Genomic DNA, 18,596 nt, shown 5'->3' with positions numbered 1-18,596 from the left:
GTGCGTCAATTTCGAAGTGCCACAGCCGACCGCATGCTAATGAAGCGCTGAATATGCATTTCAGCGCTTCATTAGTAAACTTCGAAATGGCCATTTGCGTGGCCATTTCGAAGTTTGGGCCACGTGTAGACGTAGCCCAGGAGAAGTAAAAAAACAAATTGACAAGACCAGATGAATACCCAGAGACCAGCTACTCCAAGATAGGCCCAAAAAAGCCAAGAACAGAACACCACTGGTCATTACCTACAGCCCCCAACTCAAACCACTGCAATGCATTATTAAAAACCTACAACCTATCCTTAATCAGGATGCCACACTCCAGAAGGCCCTAGGTGACAGGCCTGTTCTCTCCTACAGACAACCTCCCACCCATATGAGGATTCTCACCCACAACCACAGTCTATACCACAGGAACACGAGTCCTGGAACTTTTCCTTGCAACAAGCTCTGTTGCCAACTTTCTCCACATATCTACTCTGGAGATACCATCACTGGACCTAACCAGGTTATTCACAGAATCACAGGAACATTCTCATATTCCTCAGCTAACATCATATATGCCATCATGTGCCAGCAATGCCCAGATGCTTTGTATATTGGACAGACTTCAAACTCTCTTAGACAAAGAATTAATGGGCACAGTAGTAGGCATCCTTCACTCTGCATAGACTATGGATCGCGCCCTTCAAAGTTTCAACTGAGGACTTCATTTACAGCGTCTATTGTGACTATAAAGACCCACACGAGAGTGACAGTCCTTGTTGCATCTCTTGCAGATGTACTGGGTGTCTGGCAAGTCCTTATTGTGCTTTCTGTGCGCTCGCTTCTCGTCTGCTAGTTGTCTGATCTTCAACTCGCCCTTCTGAAGGCCCTTGTGTAACCCCTGCCTCCATCTGCTGCGGTCGTCTGCTAGTTCTTCCCAGTTGTCCAGCTCGATGTCTACCTCTCTGAGGTCTCTCTTGCAGACATCTTTGTAACGCAACTGGGGGCGTCCGGGAGGTCTTTTGCCAGAGGCTAGCTCACCATACAGGATGTCTTTTGGCATCCTTCCATGGTTCATCCTGTGGACATGGCCAAGCCAGCGGAGTCGACGCTGCCTGAGGAGGGTGTGCATGGTTGGGATTCCAGCTTGCTCGAGGACAGCGGTGTTGGTCACTCTGTCCTTCCATGATAAGAACATAAGAACATAAGAATGGCCATACTGGGTCAGACCAAAGGTCCATCCAGCCCAGCATCCCATCTGCCGACGGTGGCCAATGCCAGGTGCCCCAGAGAAGGAGAACAGAAGACAATGATCAAGTGATTTATCACCTGCCATCCATCTCCTGCCCTTGTTCTGAAGGCTAGGGCACCATACTTTATCCCTGGCTAATAGCCATTTATGGACCTAACCTGCAAAAATTTATCAAGCTCTTTTTTAAACCCTAATAGAGTCCTAGCCTTCACAGCCTCCTTGGGCAAGGAGTTCCACAGGTTGACTGCGCGCTGTGTGAAGAAAAATTTCCTTTTGTTAGTTTTGAACCTACTACCCATCAATTTCATTTGGTGTCCCCTAGTTCTTGTATTATGGGAAAAGGTAAATAATTTTTCTATATTCACTTTCTCCACACCATTCATGATTTTATATACCTCTATCATATCGCCCCTCAATCGCCTCTTTTCCAAACTGAAAAGTCCCAGTCTCTCTAGCCTGTCCCCATATGGGACCCGTTCCAAGCCCCTAATCATCTTAGTCGCCCTTTTCTGAACCTTTTCTAATGCCAATATATCTTCTTTGAGGTGAGGAGACCACATCTGCACGCAGTACTCAAGATGTGGGCGTACCATAGTTTTATATAGGGGAAGTATGATATCTTTTGTCTTATTATCGATCCCTTTTTTAATAATTCCTAACATCCTATTTGCCTTACTAACTGCCGCTGCACACTGCGTGGATGTCTTCAGAGAACTATCCACTATAACTCCAAGATCCCTTTCCTGATCTGTCGTAGCTAAATTTGACCCCATCATGTAGTACGTGTAATTTGGGTTATTTTTTCCAACATGCATTACCCTACACTTACCCACATTAAATTTCATTTGCCATTTTGCTGCCCAATCACTCAGTTTGCTGAGATCTTTTTGTAGTTCTTCACAATCTGTTTTGGTTTTGACTGTCCTGAACAACTTGGTGTCATCTGCAACCTTTGATATTCCAAGGATGCGCCTGAGGCAGTGCAAGTGGAAGACGTTCAGCCTCTTTTCCTGGCTGGCATACAGGGTCCAAGTCTCGCTGCCATAAAGGAGGGTGCTGAGGATGCAGGCTCTGTAGACTTGCATTTTGGTGTGAGTGTACAGCTTGTTGTTATTCCACACTCTCTTGCTGAGTCTGGACAGAGTTGTGTCTGCTTTTCCGATCCTCCTATTTAGCTCACTGTCCAACGACAGGGTGTCAGTGATGGTGGACCCGAGGTAAACGAACTCGTGGACGACCTCTAACGTATAGTTGTCAATGCTGATTGATGGGGATTCAGCAACATCCTGACTGAGTACGTTTGTCTTCTTTAGGCTGATGGTAAGCCCAAAGACCTTGTATGCTTTGGAGAACCGATCCAGCAGTTTTTGAAGCTGGTCTTCTCTGTGAGACACTACAGCAGCAGCATCTGCAAACAGCATGTCTCTGATGAGGACTTCTCGCACCTTAGACTTAGCTTGCAGCCTTGCAAGGTTAAACAGTTTCCCATCAGATCTTGTGTGCAGCAAGATGCCCTCTGTTGAAGATCCAAAGGCATGCTTCAGGAGGAGTGTGAAGAACATCCCGAACAATGTCGGAGCAAGCACACATCTTGTTTGACGCCGCTCCTGATTCTTAAAGCATCCGATAATGCGCCGTCATATTGGATGCTTCCTCTCATGTCTTCGTGGAACGACTGGATCATCTTGAGTAACCGTGGAGGACAGCCTATCTTGTGGAGCAGTTTGAACAGACCACCCCCGCTGACCAAGTCAAAAGCCTTGGTCAAGTCGATGAAGGCTATGTAGAGTGGCTTTCTCTGCTCCCTGCACTTCTCCTGCAGCTGCCTTAGAGAGAAGACCATATCAATGAATGGGCACAAAACAGATATAAAAACACTCCTGATTCACAAACCTGTCAGCCAGCACTTTAATGGAGTGGGCCATTCTCATAATGACCTGAAAGTTTGTGTTTTACTGAAGAGAAATTTTCACAACAGTTTGGAAAGAGAAGCAGCTGAACTCTCTTTTATATTCGAATTCAACACATTAACACATGGTTTGAATCGGGATGGGAATTTTCTAGGTCATTATAGGGGCTCTTATGCATACTTGGCTTTATCTAATTCTTGACTCCCTCCCCACACTTCTGCCCCTCTGCTCTCTGATTTGCTCACCTTGACAATAATTTTTCTGATTTGTCAACCTAGATTACTATTTTTGGTTTTCGTTGTCTTAAATATTGAGTCTGTTCTGGTATGGCTCTGTGACTTGTGGTGACAGAGAGGTAAGAAGTAGTGGGATCCTTAACCACATTCTCCACACCCCACTGCCTTGTGGGTTATCATGGGAAGGAGAAATGCTAAGGGCGTAAACCCTGACAGAAAATCCAGAGTGGAGTCCGAAGGCAGTTCGGTGTCAACTTCTGGCACTGTCCCGGCAACTCCTGCAGCTGAGCTGGTACCAGACATGGAGGTTATCCTCTCCTTTGGACTATATCACTAAAGCCGAGAGAGGGACACTGGTGTCTGGGCAGCCCAGAGTCTCCATAATAAGTGCCCAGGCTCGCGCACAGAGAGGTATTCTGGCATCGCAAAACAGCGTTGCATCAACACGGGAGGCAACAGATACCGGTTGTAAGCTCTTGCTCAATTGGCGTAGAGAACGAGTGCCAGGGGTTGCCTTCGACAGTGGGACTGATCCTGGCATCTCACTGGACAATCACCACCCGCCTCAAGCTGGGCAGCCCCCAGCCAATAGGGTACTGTCCCGCCACAGTTCACCTGCCTTGCTGGGTGCGTGAGGCTTAAGGTTCCTGAACCTGACAAGTGCCTGAAATTTGGGCACCAGGCAAACCAATAAGAAAATCAACAAGAAATGAGAAACATCAACAATTTAAGCTTGCTTGCTGGAATGTGCGGACCATGCTGACCAGCTTGACTGGAGATCTTCAGGCCATCAGTGACACCCGAAAGACCGCTGTCATCAATGAGGAACTGAAGAGGCTCAGAGTTGATATCGCTGCACTGCAAGAGACGCGACTCGCAGATTTGGGATCTCTAAAGGAAAAGGACTACATCTTTTTCTGGCAGGGTAAAGCCCAAGAAGAACCCAGAGAGCATGGTGTTGGCTTTGCTGTCAGAAACACCCTTCTACAAATGGTGGATTTAGTCATGGGCGGATTAGAAAGACTTCTTCGGATCACGCTTCAAACTTGCGCCGGTCCCGTCCACCTGATCAGCACTTATGCTCCAACCCTGTACACCACACCAGAAGTAAAAGACAAGTCCTATGACGTGCTTAGTGCTGCTGTAGTGCAAATACCTGCTCGTGAAAAACTGTACATCTTGGGTGACTTCAATGCAAGAGTTGGAGCTGATTGGACCTCATCGCCTTCCTGCTTCGGTGTGGGAAAAATGAATGACAATGGACAGCGTCTCCTTGAACTATGCACGTACCACAATCTGTGCATCACAAACACATTCTTCCGAACGAAGCCACAGCACAGACTGTGGTGGAGACACTCACGCTCGAAGCACTGGCATCAACTAGATGTGGTCATCACTAGGCGTAATAACCTCAGAAACGTCCTTCTGACACGCAGCTATCATAGTGCTGACTGTGATGCAGATCACTCGCTAGTTTGCTCCAAGCTCAAGCTGAGACCCAAGAAGCTGTACCGCTCTAAACCTGCTGGAAGGCCCTGCATTGACGCTAGAAAGACGGCAAACTCGGAGAAAGCTGAAAAGTTCATAGAGACCCTCCAGGAAAATCTGCGCAGCGGCCCTGGGGGCGCCGATGCGACATCCAAATGGCAACATCTGAGGGATACAGTTTACAACACGGCCTTGTCGGTGTTTGGAAGAAGAGCTAGAAACACGAACGACTGGTTCGAAGCTAACTCCGATGAGATGATTCCAGTCATTGAAAAGAAGCGCGCTGCACTCCTGGAGTACAAAAGCTCACCGAGCCAGAGTACCCAGCAAGCACTTAGAGAGGCCAGAAGAACAGTACAGCAGACAGCCAGGCGCTGTGCCAACAACCACTGGCTCCAGCTATGCAGCAGCATCCAGACCTGTGCCGACTTTGGTAATCTGAGAGGAATGTACGAGGGTATGAGGAAGGCATTAGGACCCACCCAGAACAAGATGGCACCTCTGAAATCCAAATCTGGTGAAGTAATTGCTGACAAAGCCAAACAGATGGAGCGCTGGGTCGAGCACTACTCCGAGCTGTACTCACGCGAGAACGTTGTGGTTGATGCAGCCCTCGATGCCATCGAGCTCCTTCCAGTAATGGACGAACTGGATCAAGAACCGACTGTGGATGAACTGAAGAGAGCCATTGACAGCATTGCAGCAGGAAAGGCCCCTGGTCAGGATGGTATACCACCAGAGGTAATCAAATGTGCCGCGGACACACTCCTGGAACCCCCACATGAGCGACCGTGCCTGTGCTGGAAAGAGGGTGAGGTTCCACAGGATATGCGCGACGCTAACATTGTAACGTTGTATAAGAACAAAGGAGACAGAAGCGACTGCAACAACTACCGTGGAATCTCCCTCCTAAGCATCACTGGTAAGCTGTTCGCTCGTGTCATCCTTGGCAGACTCCAGAAGATTGCTGAGAGGGTGTACGTCGAATTGCAGTGCGGATTCCACGCAGAGAGGTCTACCGTTGACATGGTCTTCTCTCTAAGGCAGCTGCAGGAGAAGTGCAGGGAGCAGAGAAAGCCACTCTACATAGCCTTCATCGACCTGACCAAGGCCTTCGACTTGGTGAGCAGGGATGGACTGTTCAAACTGCTCCACAAGATAGGCTGTCCTCCACGGTTACTCAAGATGATCCAGTCGTTCCACGAAGACATGAGAGGAACCATCCAATATGACGGCGTATTATCGGATGCTTTCAGAATCAGGAGCGGCGTCAAACAAGATGCGTGCTTGCTCCAACATTGTTCGGGATCTTCTTCGCACTCCTCCTGAAGCATGCCTTTGGATCTTCAACAGAGGGCATCTTGCTGCACACAAGATCTGATGGGAAACTGTTTAACCTTGCAAGGCTGCAAGCTAAGTCTAAGGTGCGAGAAGTCCTCATCAGAGACATGCTGTTTGCAGATGCTGCTGCTGTAGTGTCTCACAGAGAAGACCAGCTTCAAAAACTGCTGGATCGGTTCTCCAAAGCATACAAGGTCTTTGGGCTTACCATCAGCCTAAAGAAGACAAACGTACTCAGTCAGGATGTTGCTGAATCCCCATCAATCAGCATTGACAACTATACGTTAGAGGTCGTCCACGAGTTCGTTTACCTCGGGTCCACCATCACTGACACCCTGTCGTTGGACACTGAGCTAAATAGGAGGATTGCAAAAGCGGCCACAACTCTGTCCAGATGCAGCAAGAGAGTGTGGAATAACAACAAGCTGTACACTCACACCAAAATGCAAGTCTACAGAGCTTGCATCCTCAGCACCCTCCTTTATGGCAGCGAGACTTGGACCCTGTATGCCCGCCAGGAAAAGAGGCTGAATGTCTTCCACTTGCACTGCCTCAGGCGCATCCTTGGAATATCATGGAAGGACAGAGTGACCAACATCGCCGTCCTCGAGCAAGCTGGAATCCCAACCATGCAAACCCTTGTCAGGCAGCATCGGCTCTGCTGGCTTGGCCACGTCCACAGGATGAATGATGGAAGGATTCCAAAAGACATCCTGTATGGTGAGCTAACCTCTGGCAAAAGACCTCCCGGACGCCCCCAGTTGCGTTACAAAGATGTCTGCAAGAGAGACCTCAGAGAGGTAGACATCAAGCTGGACAACTGGGAAGAACTAGCAGACGACCGCAGCAGATGGAGGCAGGGGTTACACAAGGGCCTTCAGAAGGGCGAGTTGAAGATCAGACAGCTAGCAGAGGAGAAGTGAGTGCACAGAAAGCACAATAAGGGCTTGCCAGACACCCACTACATCTGCAAGAGATGCAGCAAGGACTGTCACTCTCGTGTGGGTCTTCATCGTCACAATAGACGCTGTAAATGAAGTCCTCAATTGAAACTTTAAAGGGTGCGATCCATAGTCTATGCAGACTCAAAGATGCCTACTCTGGTATGGCTATGGTCTGAAGAAGGAGGTCTATCCCATGAAAGCTCATCACCAAATAAATTATTTTGTTATTGTTTAAAGTGCTACTGGGACTGTTTTTTTGTTTTGATAGTATATAGACTAACACGGTTATCTCTCTGTTACTAGCACACACTTAAAAATATAATAAATAGTAGTTTTAGATAAAAGCGTGCTTGCATGTATTTGTGATTTATCAGGTGGAAGTTCTGTGTTCCTATTGATTTAATCCTGATACTGCTCAGAGAAGAACAAATATATTACCACTGTTTTGGGTTATGAGAAACCCCAGGTAACACTGGTGGCACCAGGGAAAAGACCCCTCCTTAAACACCTTCTTGTGTAATTCCCAGATGTGAATCTAAAAGAAAGACACTTCATATATTTCATCCCTCCTTTAGGTTTCCCTCTTTTTTTCCATTTTCTATCTTCCTTCAGATTTTAAGGTGATTAGGAAATATACACATTTTGTGTCTTTTAAGAGATCTTAGCAGATTTTATTCATTTAAAAAATAAATAATATAAATAATAATAGCGTTGACCTTCAAGGAAAGATCAAGCTGTGGCTGCCTCAGAATATCTAGGCCATGATAATCTCCCACAGAAGTATCTGCTGGGCATGTTTGGAATGTGCTTTTCTTCCCAGATTCGCAGAGAAGTCTGAGAAAACTAACACCCTGAAGTTCTCTCACCTGACTACACACTGACTGCCTGATCGCCTATAAAACTTTCTCCTTGGTGTTGGTGTGTGGAGGCTGTATCTGGAGCCTCCATCAGTAGCTGGAGCATTTGTAAAACACAACACATCCCTTCCTGAATTGTGGAACAAGCATCAACCCTAAGGAAAGAGGTCTTCTGTGCTGAAAGGCCAATATTCTGCTTTGGGAGGGGAGGCAGCTGTCTGTTAGGCTTAGCCAAAGGAAGACAGTCAGTTGGATGTGGCAGATGTTGTTATAAAGCAGCAGCTCCTCCCTCAGCTCTGAGGGAGTGTCTGTTTTTAGATGAAGGTGACTTTCATTTAGAAACATTATTTAGCAGGTCATGTGTTTTTTCCTGTGGGGCAGAGCAGGGTTTGAACAGGCTGTCAAATGGCAGTCTTTCTCAATACTGGTGATCTCTCAGTTGTCAAAGAATGTTCTGCTCTTTTCTTCCTTGTTACACCTCCTAGAACAGGGCCAATGAAATACAGTTAACATTTCTGTTCCAGTGAGTTGAGGTCAGTTGTACCTGTATGTTCTATCACAGCTGAAACTCTCATCAGTTATAGAGAATGCCCCACTGCCTTGTGGGTTATTCTGGGAAGGAGCAAGGCTAAGGGAGTAAACCCTGACAGAAAATCCCAAGGGGAGTCCGAAGGCAGTTCGGTGTCAACTTCTGGCACTATCCCGGCAACTCCTGCAGCTGAGCTGGTACCAGACGTACAAGTTAGCCTCTCCTTTGGACTATATCAGTAAAGCCGAGAGAGGGACACTGGCATCTGGGCAGCCCAGGGTCCCAAAAAAAATTGCCCAGGCTTGCACCTGGAGAGGTACTCCAGCATCACTTAACAGCATTGAACCAACACGGGAGGTAACAGATACTGGTTATAAGCTCTTGCTTGATTGGAGTAGAGAACGAGCACCAGGGGTTGCCTTCGATGGTGGGAGAGATCATCGCATCTCACTGGACAGTCACCATCTGCCTCAAGCTGGGCAGCCCCCAGACAGTAGGGTACTGTCCCGCCACAGTTCACCTGCCTCACTGGGTGTGTGAGGCTTAAGGTTCCCAAACCTGATAAGTGACTGAAATTTGAGCACCAGGCAAACCAATAAGAAAATCAACAAGAAAAGGAAACCATCAAAGTTTTAAGCTTGCTTGCTGGAATGTGCGGCCCATGCTGACCGGTTTGACTGAAGATCTTCAGGACATCAGCAACACCCGAAAGACCGCTGTCATCAATGAGGAACTGAAGAGGCTCCAAGTTAACATTGCTGCTCTGCAAGAGGTGCGACTCGTAGATTCGGGATGTCTAAGGAAAAGGACTACACCTTTTTCTGGCAGGGTAAAGCCCAAGGAGAACCCAAGGATCATGGTGTTGGTTTTGCCATCAGAAACACCTTTCTACAAATGGTGGAATTAGTCATGGGTGGATCAGAGACTCCTTCAGGTCATACTTCAAACTTGTGCTAGTCCTGTCCACCTGATCAGCGCTTATGCTCCAACCCTGTACGCCACACCAGAAGTAAAAGACAAGTTCTATGCCGTGCTTAGTGCTGCCATAGTGCAAACACCTGCTCATGAACAACTGTACGTTTTGGGTGACTTCAATGCAAGAGTTGGAGCCGATCGTGACTCATGACCTTCCTGCTTAGGCCACTTTGGTGTGGGAAAAATGAATGAAAATGGATAGTGTCTTCTCGAACTTTGCACGTGCCACAATCTGTGCATCACAAACACATTCTTCCAAACCAAGCCACAGCACAGAGTGTCATCGAGACACCCAGGCTCGAAAAACTGGCATCAACTAGACGTGGTCATCGCTAGACGTGATAACCTCAGAAACGTCCTTCTGCCACGCAGCTATCATAGTGCCGACTGCGATACAGATCACTCGCTAGTTTGCTCCAAACTCAAGTTGACACCCAAGAAGCTGTACCACTCTAAACCAACTGGAAGGCCCCGCATTGATGCCAGAAAGATGGCAAACTCAGAGAGAGATGAAAAGTTCAGAGATACCCTCAAGGAGAATCTGCGCAGGAGTCCTGGGGGTGCCGATGTGACATCCAGATGGCAGCATCTGAGGGATTCAATTACAACACGGCCTTGTCGGTGTTTGGAAGAAGAGCTAGAAACACAAATGACTGGTTCGAAGCTAACTCTGATAGGATTATTCCAGCCATCAAAAAGAAGTGCGCTGCACTCCTGGCGCACAAACGCTCGCCGAGCCAGAGTACCCTGCAAGCACTCAGAGCAGCCAGAAAAACAGTACTGCAGACGGCCAGGCGCTGTGCGAATAACTACTGGCTTGAGCTATGAAGCAGCATCCAGACCAATGCTGACGCTGGTAATCTCAGGAAAATGCACAAGGGCATCAGGAAGGCATTAGGACCCACCCAGAACAAGATGGCACCTCTGAAATCCAAATCTGGTGAAGTCATCGCTGACAAAGCCAAACAGATGGAACGCTGGGTCGAGCACTACTCTGAGCTTTACTCACGTAAGAACATTGTGGTTGATACAGCCCTCGATGCTGTCGAGCTCCTACCAGTAATGGATGAACTGGATCAGGAACCAACTGTGGACGAACTGAAGAGAGCCATCGACAGCATTGCAGTAGGAAAGGCCCCGCGCCAGGATGGTATACCACCAGAGGTAATCAAGTGTGCCATGGACACCGTCCTGGAACCCCTACATGAGCTACTGTGCCTGTGCTGGAGAGAGGGAGAGCTTCCACAGGATATGCGCGACGCTAGCATTGTAACCTTGTATAAGAACAAAGCAGACAGAAGCGACTGCAACAATTACCCTGGAATCTCCCTCCTAAGCATCACTGGTAAACTGTTCACTCGCGTCATCCTCGGCAGACTCCAGAAGATTGCTGAGAGGGTGTACCCTGAATCACAATGCGGATTCCGCGCAGAGAGGTCTACTGTTGAGATGGTCTTCTCTCTGAGGCAGCTGCAGGAGAAATGCAGGGAGCAGAGGAAGCCACTCTATATTGCCTTCATCGACCTGACCAAGGCCTTCGACTTGGTGAGCAGGGATGGACTGTTCAAACTGCTCCACAAGATAGGCTGTCCGCGATGGTTACTCAAGATGATCCAGTCTTTCCACGAAGACATGAGAGGAACCATCCAATGTGACGGCACATTATCGGATGTTTTCAGCATCAGGAGCGGTGTCAAACAAGGATGCGTGCTTGCTCCGACATTGTTCGGGATCTTCTTTGCACTCCTCCTGAAGCACGCCTTTGGATCTGCAACAGAGGGCATCTTTTTGCACACAAGATCTGATGGGAAACTGTTTAATCTTGCAAGGCTGAAAGCTAAATCTAAGGTGTGGGAAGTCCTCATCAGAGATATGCTGTTTGCAGATGATGCTGCTGTAGTGTCACACACAGAAGACCAGCTTCAGAAACTGCTGGATCGGTTCTCCAAAGCATGCAAGGACTTTGGGCTTTCCATCAGCCTAAAGAAGACAAATGTACTTGGTCAGGACATTGCTGAACCTCCATCAATCAGCATTGACAACTATACGTTAGAGGTCATCCACGAGTTCGTTTACTTCGGGTCCACCTTCACTGACACCCTGTCGTTGGACACCGAGCTAAATAGGAGGATCGGAAAAGCAGCCACAACTCTGTCCAGACTCAGCAAGAGAGTGTGGAATAACATCAAGTTGTACACCTACACCAAAATGCAAGTCTACAGAGCCTGCATCCTCAGCACCCTCCTTTACAACAGCAAGTCTTGGACCCTGTATGCCTGCCAGGAAAAGAGGCTGAATGTCTTCCACTTGCACTGCCTCAGGCGCATCCTTGGAATATCATGGAAGGACAGAGTGACCAACACCGCCGTCCTTGAGCAAGCTGGAATCCCAACCATGCACACCGTCCTCAGGCAGCGGCAGCTCTGCTGGCTTGGCCACGTCCACAGGATGAATAATGGAAGGATCCCAAAAGACATCCTGTATGGCGAGCTAGCCTCTGGCAAAAGACCTCTCAGACGCCCCCAGTTGCACTACAAATATGTTTGCAAGAGGGACCTCAGGGAGGTAGACATCAAGCTGGACAGCTGGGAGGAGCTGGCAGACGATTGCAGCAGATGGAGGCAGGAACTGCACAAGGGCCTTCAGAAGGGTGAGATGAGGATCAGACAGCTAGCAGAGGAGAAGCGAGCCCACAGAAAGCACAGTAAGGACCTGCCAGACACCCACTACACATGCAACAGATGCAGCAAGGACTGTCACTCTCATGTAGGCCTTCACAGTCACAGTCGACACTGCCAATGATGATCCCAAATTGAACTATGAAGGGCGCAATCCATAGTCTACGTAGACTGAAGGATGCCTACTACTACTAATAATAGCAACAATAAAAGGGCCTTCACCATAGGATATGATAGCACCAGTCCAACTGCCCAATTCATCAGGGCTGTTTATTGGCAAGAGACGTTATCAGTACTTCTACGTCATCCCCTTTCTGAGGGCTTTGTTCCTCTATGTTGAGAGAAACCATTTCTGCAGCATACAAACATGATAGTAAGGCCATTGTCAGCATGACCATTGTCTTTCCTCACTCACCGTCCATCTGAACGGATTTTGCAGCCCACATCCTTCAATAGCACATCATCAAGTTCCTGTACAGAGCACTTCAGCCCTTGGAATTCATTTTTTGCCCCTCATAAAGGAAAGAAAAAGGATTGAATGGCATTACTATTCTACACAAAAAATGCAAGAACATTAATATTGAATGGTTAAGCACTTCCAAGGAAAGTTATCCAAGTCCTGTCAGTAGAACTATTAATATTTATATTAACATACTGCCACTTCCCTTGAGAGGTGTGACCATAAGCTAATAACACTCCCAATCAGGATATTTTCCCAAAACCAAATGAGAAGAAGGGGCTTTGTAAGTCCGGGGTTCCTTTCAAAAGGCCCCTATCTACACAGCACTTTCAAAACATGAACAGTTGCCATTATGCTAATGAGGCACTGCATATTCATGGTAGTGCCTCATTAGTATCTGCCAAAGTGGCTCATTAGCATACCCTTTTTGAAAGCCGGGGGCTAGTGTAGCCATGGCCCATGAGTAGGATCCATATGGGCAAAGACCCAAACAGATATAGATACATCTGGGTCCTGATCAAGAATCTCTCTCTCCCCCAGTCTAATTCCATTAAGCAGTTTACGACCAAGGCCTAAATGTTACCTGCCTGAGTCTGTTCTCGCAACCTGAGCCTAGCCAGAGAAAGTTTCTCCTCTGCTTTCGTAGCAGCCAAACGTAGAGTCTCCACCAACTTCTCCGCATCACTGATTGCCTAAAGGAAGGACATGCATTAGGGTAAGATTTTCATAGATTTTAAGGTCAGACTGGACTATTTGATCAGCTAATTTGAACTCTTGTATAAAATTTCTTTCCAGTACCAGTCTCACCAATACCACATACAAAATTAAATCATCACCCTACTTTTAGTCACTACTTCCCTATACATCTAAGGATTACAGATCCTTTTGCAACAGCATCAGACTAATAGACCATTTTCAGTTGCTTGTCCACTATAACCCCTAAATTCTTAAGAAAACACTGATTTCTGGGATACAATCTCCTTTCTGTATTACAGAGCTGATTCCATTTCTAGACATATGACCTTCAATTCGTCTTATTGTAACACTTTGTTTGAATTGGCCCAGTTTACCAAGCAATCCACATCACTCCATATGACTGTCCTGCCCTTGTCATTTTTACTACTCTACTAATTTTTGTATCATCCACACACGTAATCACTAGTGATTTTATAATTACTTCCAGATCACTATCAAAAATACTCAGTAGCAGTAGGCTTAATGTTAATCCCTTCAGAACCCACTAAAACCACTCCATTGAATGATTCCTCGGTGACAACTTTTTCTGAGATCTGTTAGTTAGCCCAGAGGTGCTGGCTCCATGGGGGTTGCTCCAGGCTGAAACACGTCCAGGCAACATTAATAGGTGGTAAGCACTCAATGGCATCCAAACTTGCCATTCCCTCAGCACATAGCATCCATCAACAGTCCTGCTGATCAACTTCTCCTCCTCCCTGCTAACATCTCCTGCCTGCCATGAATATGAATGCTCAGGAAAGGGTACGAGAAGCAGGGATGGGGTGTGCTCGGGGGAGGAGGTTTGGGAGAGGCAGCGCAGGGGCCTGGGGAAAGGAGGTGGAATGGGAGTGGGAAAGGAGTACAGGGGTGCAGCCTGGGTCCAACTGGAGGTTAAGCACCCTCTGGTATGAATAAAAGTTGAAGTCTGTGTGTTAGCTAGATTTTAATACATCTTATGGATGCTTTACTGATATTGTATAGTACCTACGTATATTACATCTACATATACTACTTGCCTTTGTCAACCAACTTCTTAATCTCATCACTTACTGATACTAGGTTCTCCTGACAACAACTCTTTGTTTGCCCTTTTAGCATATTGATATGCAAGGAACGTGGCAGCAGGAACTCAACACTGCTGAAGGCTGGGAGGAATGTGTCTCCCAAAGAGACAAACCCCTTTAACAAGATACCATCCCCATATGCTGTAGAACCAAGTCTCTTGCTGGGGCTCTTGGCCCTTTGCCCCACACACAGTTACAGGGTGCACCTCCTGTGGTGCAGTCCCGAACCCAGAGCCCACAGATACATCACCAGGGCAGTACTAGCTGTCCACTTGTCTGCAGCATCCCCTTGCTGCCACCTGCTGGCCACTGACTACTCCTCCTACTGGCCACCCACCGTCATCCGATGCTGCTCCTACCAGCCACCCGCCAGTCACTCCCTTACTGATCACACTGCCAGCTCATGGGAATAAGGGGACTTTGAAGTAGGCTGGGTCCTTTCGAAAAGGAGCCCCGTCTGGACGAGCGGCGCGGCTGCGAGGCGCGTCAATTTCGAAGTGCCGTGGCTGCCCGCATACTAATGAAGCACTGAATATGCATTTCAGTGCTTCATTAGTAAACTTCGAAATGGCCATTTGTGTGGCCATTTTGAAGTTTGGGGCTTGTGTAGACATGGCCCCAGCCTTCAGCAGCATTGCGTTCCTGCTGCCACATTCCTTACAGATACATATAGGCACTCTTCAGACTCATGGAATTCCTCCAGTATTACAACCAGGAGAGGATTTTTTTACCATGCACTGTATTCCCAAGTTAAAATAACAGATTAATAAAGTTTAAGCCTGGAAGGGACCAAAAGGTTACAGTAGAACCTCCAAGTACCAAACATCTTGGGAGTGGTGGTTGTACTCTGAAATGTTTGTAACTCCGAGGAAAATGTTATGACAGAATCACAGGGCTGGAAGGGACCTCAGGAGGTCATTTAGTTCAGCCCCCTGCTTCAAGCAGGATCAACCCCCACTAAGTCATCCCAGCCAGGACCTTGTCCAGCCAGGACTTAAAAACCTCAGGGGATGGAGAAACCACCACCTCTCTAGGCAACGCATTCCAATGCTTCACCACCCGCCTGCTGAAGTAGTTTTTCCTAATATCTAACCTACACTTCTAACTCTTCAACTTCAGACCATTACTCCTTGTTCTACCATCTGACACCACTGAGAACAGTTTCTCACCCTCCTTTTTAGAGCTCCCCTTCAGGAAGTTGAAGGCTGTAAACTAAACAAGCCCAAATCCCTCAGCGTATCCTCATAGATCTTGTGCTCCAGGCCCTTAATCATTTTTGTTGCTCTTCACTGAACCTGCTCCAGCAAATCCACATCCTTTTTATACTGGGGGCCCCAAAACTAGAACAATATTCCAGATGTGGCCTCACCAGTGCTGAATAAAGAGGATTAACTACTTCACAAAATCACAGAATCACAGGGCTGGAAGGGACCTCAGGAGGTCATCTAGTCCAGCCCCCTACTTCAAGCAGGATCAACCCCTACTAAGTCATCCCAGCCAGGACCTTGTCCAGCCGGGACTTAAAAGTCTCAAGGGATGGAGAATCCACCACCTCTCTAGGCAACGCATTCCAATGCTTCACCACCTGCCTGGTGAAGTAGTTTCTCCTAATATCTAACTTACACCTTTCCCTCTTCAACTTCAGACCATTACTCCTTGTTCTGCAATCTGACACCAAGAACAGTTTCTCATCCTCCTTTTTAGAGCTCCCCTTCAGGAAGTTGAAGGCTGCTATTAAATCACCTCTAAGTCTTCTCTTCTGTAAACTAAACAAGCCCAAATCCCTCAGCGTATCCTCATAGGTCTTGTGCGCTAGACCCTTCTCTAGATCTGCTTGAAATGCTCCTCCTAATGCACCCTAGTATGCCGTTAGCCTTCTTGGGTACACAGGAACACTGTTTACTCATATCCAGCCTTTCATCCACCATAACCCCTAGGTCCCTTTCCATCGTACTGCTGCTGAGTCAGTTGGTCCCCAGCCTGTAACAATGCTTGGGATTCTGCCCCAGGTGCAGGACTCTACACTTCTTATTGGACTGCATCAGATTTCTTTTGGCCCAGTCCTCCAATTTATCCAGGTCCCTCTGGATTCTCTCTCTACCCTCCAATGAATCTACCTCTGCCCCTAGTTTTGTGGCATCTGCAAACTTCCTGAGGGTGCAATCCAGTTGCTCATCCAGGTCATTAATAAAGATGTTGAATAACACTGGCCCCAGAACCGAGCCTTGCGGCACTCTGCTTGAAACAGACCACCATCCAGATGTTGAGCCATTGACCACTACCCCTTGGGCCCGACCATCAAGCCAGCTTTCTATCCATCTTATAGTCCAAGGATCCAGTCCATATTTCCTTAACTTATGGACAACAATGTTGTGGGAGACCGTATCAAAAGCCTCGCTGAAGTCAAGGTATATCACATCCACTGACTTCCCCATGGCCACAGAGCTTGTTACCTCATCATAGAAGCTGATCAGATTGATCAGGCAGGACTTGGTTGATCTTTCAAAAGTTTATAGCTGAACATTGACAATATAGCTTTGTAATTTTACTATGCTGAAGAAAAATGCTGATTTTAGCCATTTTAATTTAAATAAAATAGGTTTGTGTTTTCCATTTACTTCAGATCATTAGCTTGTCTGTATGTTCCAAAGCCTCATTTAGATTGAGAGAGTCAGAAATCACACTTTGCACATTCAGAGAGCTATGCATTCATCTCCAGGGGACTAAAACTTACTTGCAAACCCAGAGGCTGCGTCTACACGTGCACGCTACTTCGAAGTAGCGGCAGTAACTTCGAAATAGCGCCCGTCACGTCTACACGTGTTGGGCGCTATTTCGAAGTTGAAATCGACGTTAGGCGGCGAGACGTCGAAGTCGCTAACCCCATGAGCGGATGGGAATAGCGCCCTACTTCGACGTTCAACATCGAAGTAGGGACGTGTAGACGATCCGCGTCCCGCAACATCGAAATAGCGGGGTCCTCCATGGCGGCCATCAGCTGGGGGGTTGAGAGATACTCTCTCTCCAGCCCTTGCGGGGCTCTGTGGTCACCGTGGGCAGCAGCCCTTAGCCCAGGGCTTCTGGCTGCTTCTGCGGCAGCTGGGGGTCCGTGCTGCATATACAGGGTCTGCAACTAGTTGTTGGCTCTGTGTATCTTGCACTGTTTAATGAAAGTGTGTCTGGGAGGGGCCCTTTAAGGGAGCGACTTGCTGTTGAGTCCGCCCCGTGACCCTGTCTGCAGCTGTGCCTGGCTCCCTTATTTCGATGTGTGCTACTTTGCCGTGTAGACGTTCCCTCGCTGTGCCTATTTCGATGTTGGGCTGAGCAACGTCGAAGTTGAACATCGACGTTGCCAGCCCTGGAGGACGTGTAGACGTTATTCATCGAAATAGCCTATTTCGATGTCGCAACATCGAAATAATCTATTTCGAAGTTGGGTGCACGTGTAGACGTAGCCAGAGTGTCCAAGCATATCTGACCACAAATCACAATTCTGATGATGTAGCAGTGGCTCACCCCCATGTGGTGGTCAGAACTCTCAGCCATGACAACGGGAGCTTTCACAGACTTCACCCTATGATGTGGTACCACTAATATATGTGTTTTAGCAAAAATGTTTTTCCAGTTGTGAGGTAACAGGGTGCATAAGGTAATACCTTTAACTGGACCAACAACTTCTGTTGAGGGGAAAGACTATCTTTTGCATTTCCTCTCCTGAAGGAGTTAGAATCATAGGTGCGGAAGAAACCTCAGGAGATCATTGCATCCAACCTCCTGCTAAAAGATGGAACAATCACAATTAAATCATTCCAGCCAGGACTTTGTCAAGCCATGGCATAAAAACTTCAAGGGACGGAGATTCCACCACCTCCTCAGGTAACCTATTCCAAAGTGCCACCACTCTCTCAGTGACAATGTTTCTTCTAATATCCAATTTAGATCTCTCCCACTGCAACTTGAATCCATCGCTCCTTGTTTGGTCATCTGTCACCACTGAGAACATCTGCTCTCCATCCTCTTTAGAACATCACTTCAGGTACTTGAAGGCTGCTATCAAATCCCCACTCACTCTTCTCTTCTGCAGACTAAATAGACCCAAATCCCTTAGCCTCTCTTCATAACTTATTTGCTCCAGGTCCATAACC

At 47.5% G+C, this 18,596-nt stretch overlaps 1 protein-coding gene across 1 annotated transcript in view; it reads right to left on the bottom strand.

Annotated features, from left to right (window-relative positions):
- The window catches only part of IQANK1 (IQ motif and ankyrin repeat containing 1), a 216,658-nt gene that overhangs the window by 28,892 nt on the left and 169,170 nt on the right, over positions 1-18,596 (bottom strand). The window contains exons 10-11 of the mRNA XM_074985540.1: positions 13,236-13,344; positions 12,608-12,704 (exon numbers count right to left, since the gene is read on the bottom strand). Coding sequence (XP_074841641.1) covers positions 12,608-12,704; positions 13,236-13,344 — 206 coding nt within the window. The remainder of the gene's footprint in view (positions 1-12,607; positions 12,705-13,235; positions 13,345-18,596) is intronic.

Source organism: Carettochelys insculpta, chromosome 2 (assembly GCF_033958435.1).
Source record: "Carettochelys insculpta isolate YL-2023 chromosome 2, ASM3395843v1, whole genome shotgun sequence".
Taxonomy (NCBI): domain Eukaryota; kingdom Metazoa; phylum Chordata; order Testudines; family Carettochelyidae; genus Carettochelys; species Carettochelys insculpta.
The sequence above is the reverse complement of the archived record's forward strand: the minus strand, read 5'-3'. Positions and strand labels throughout refer to the sequence as shown.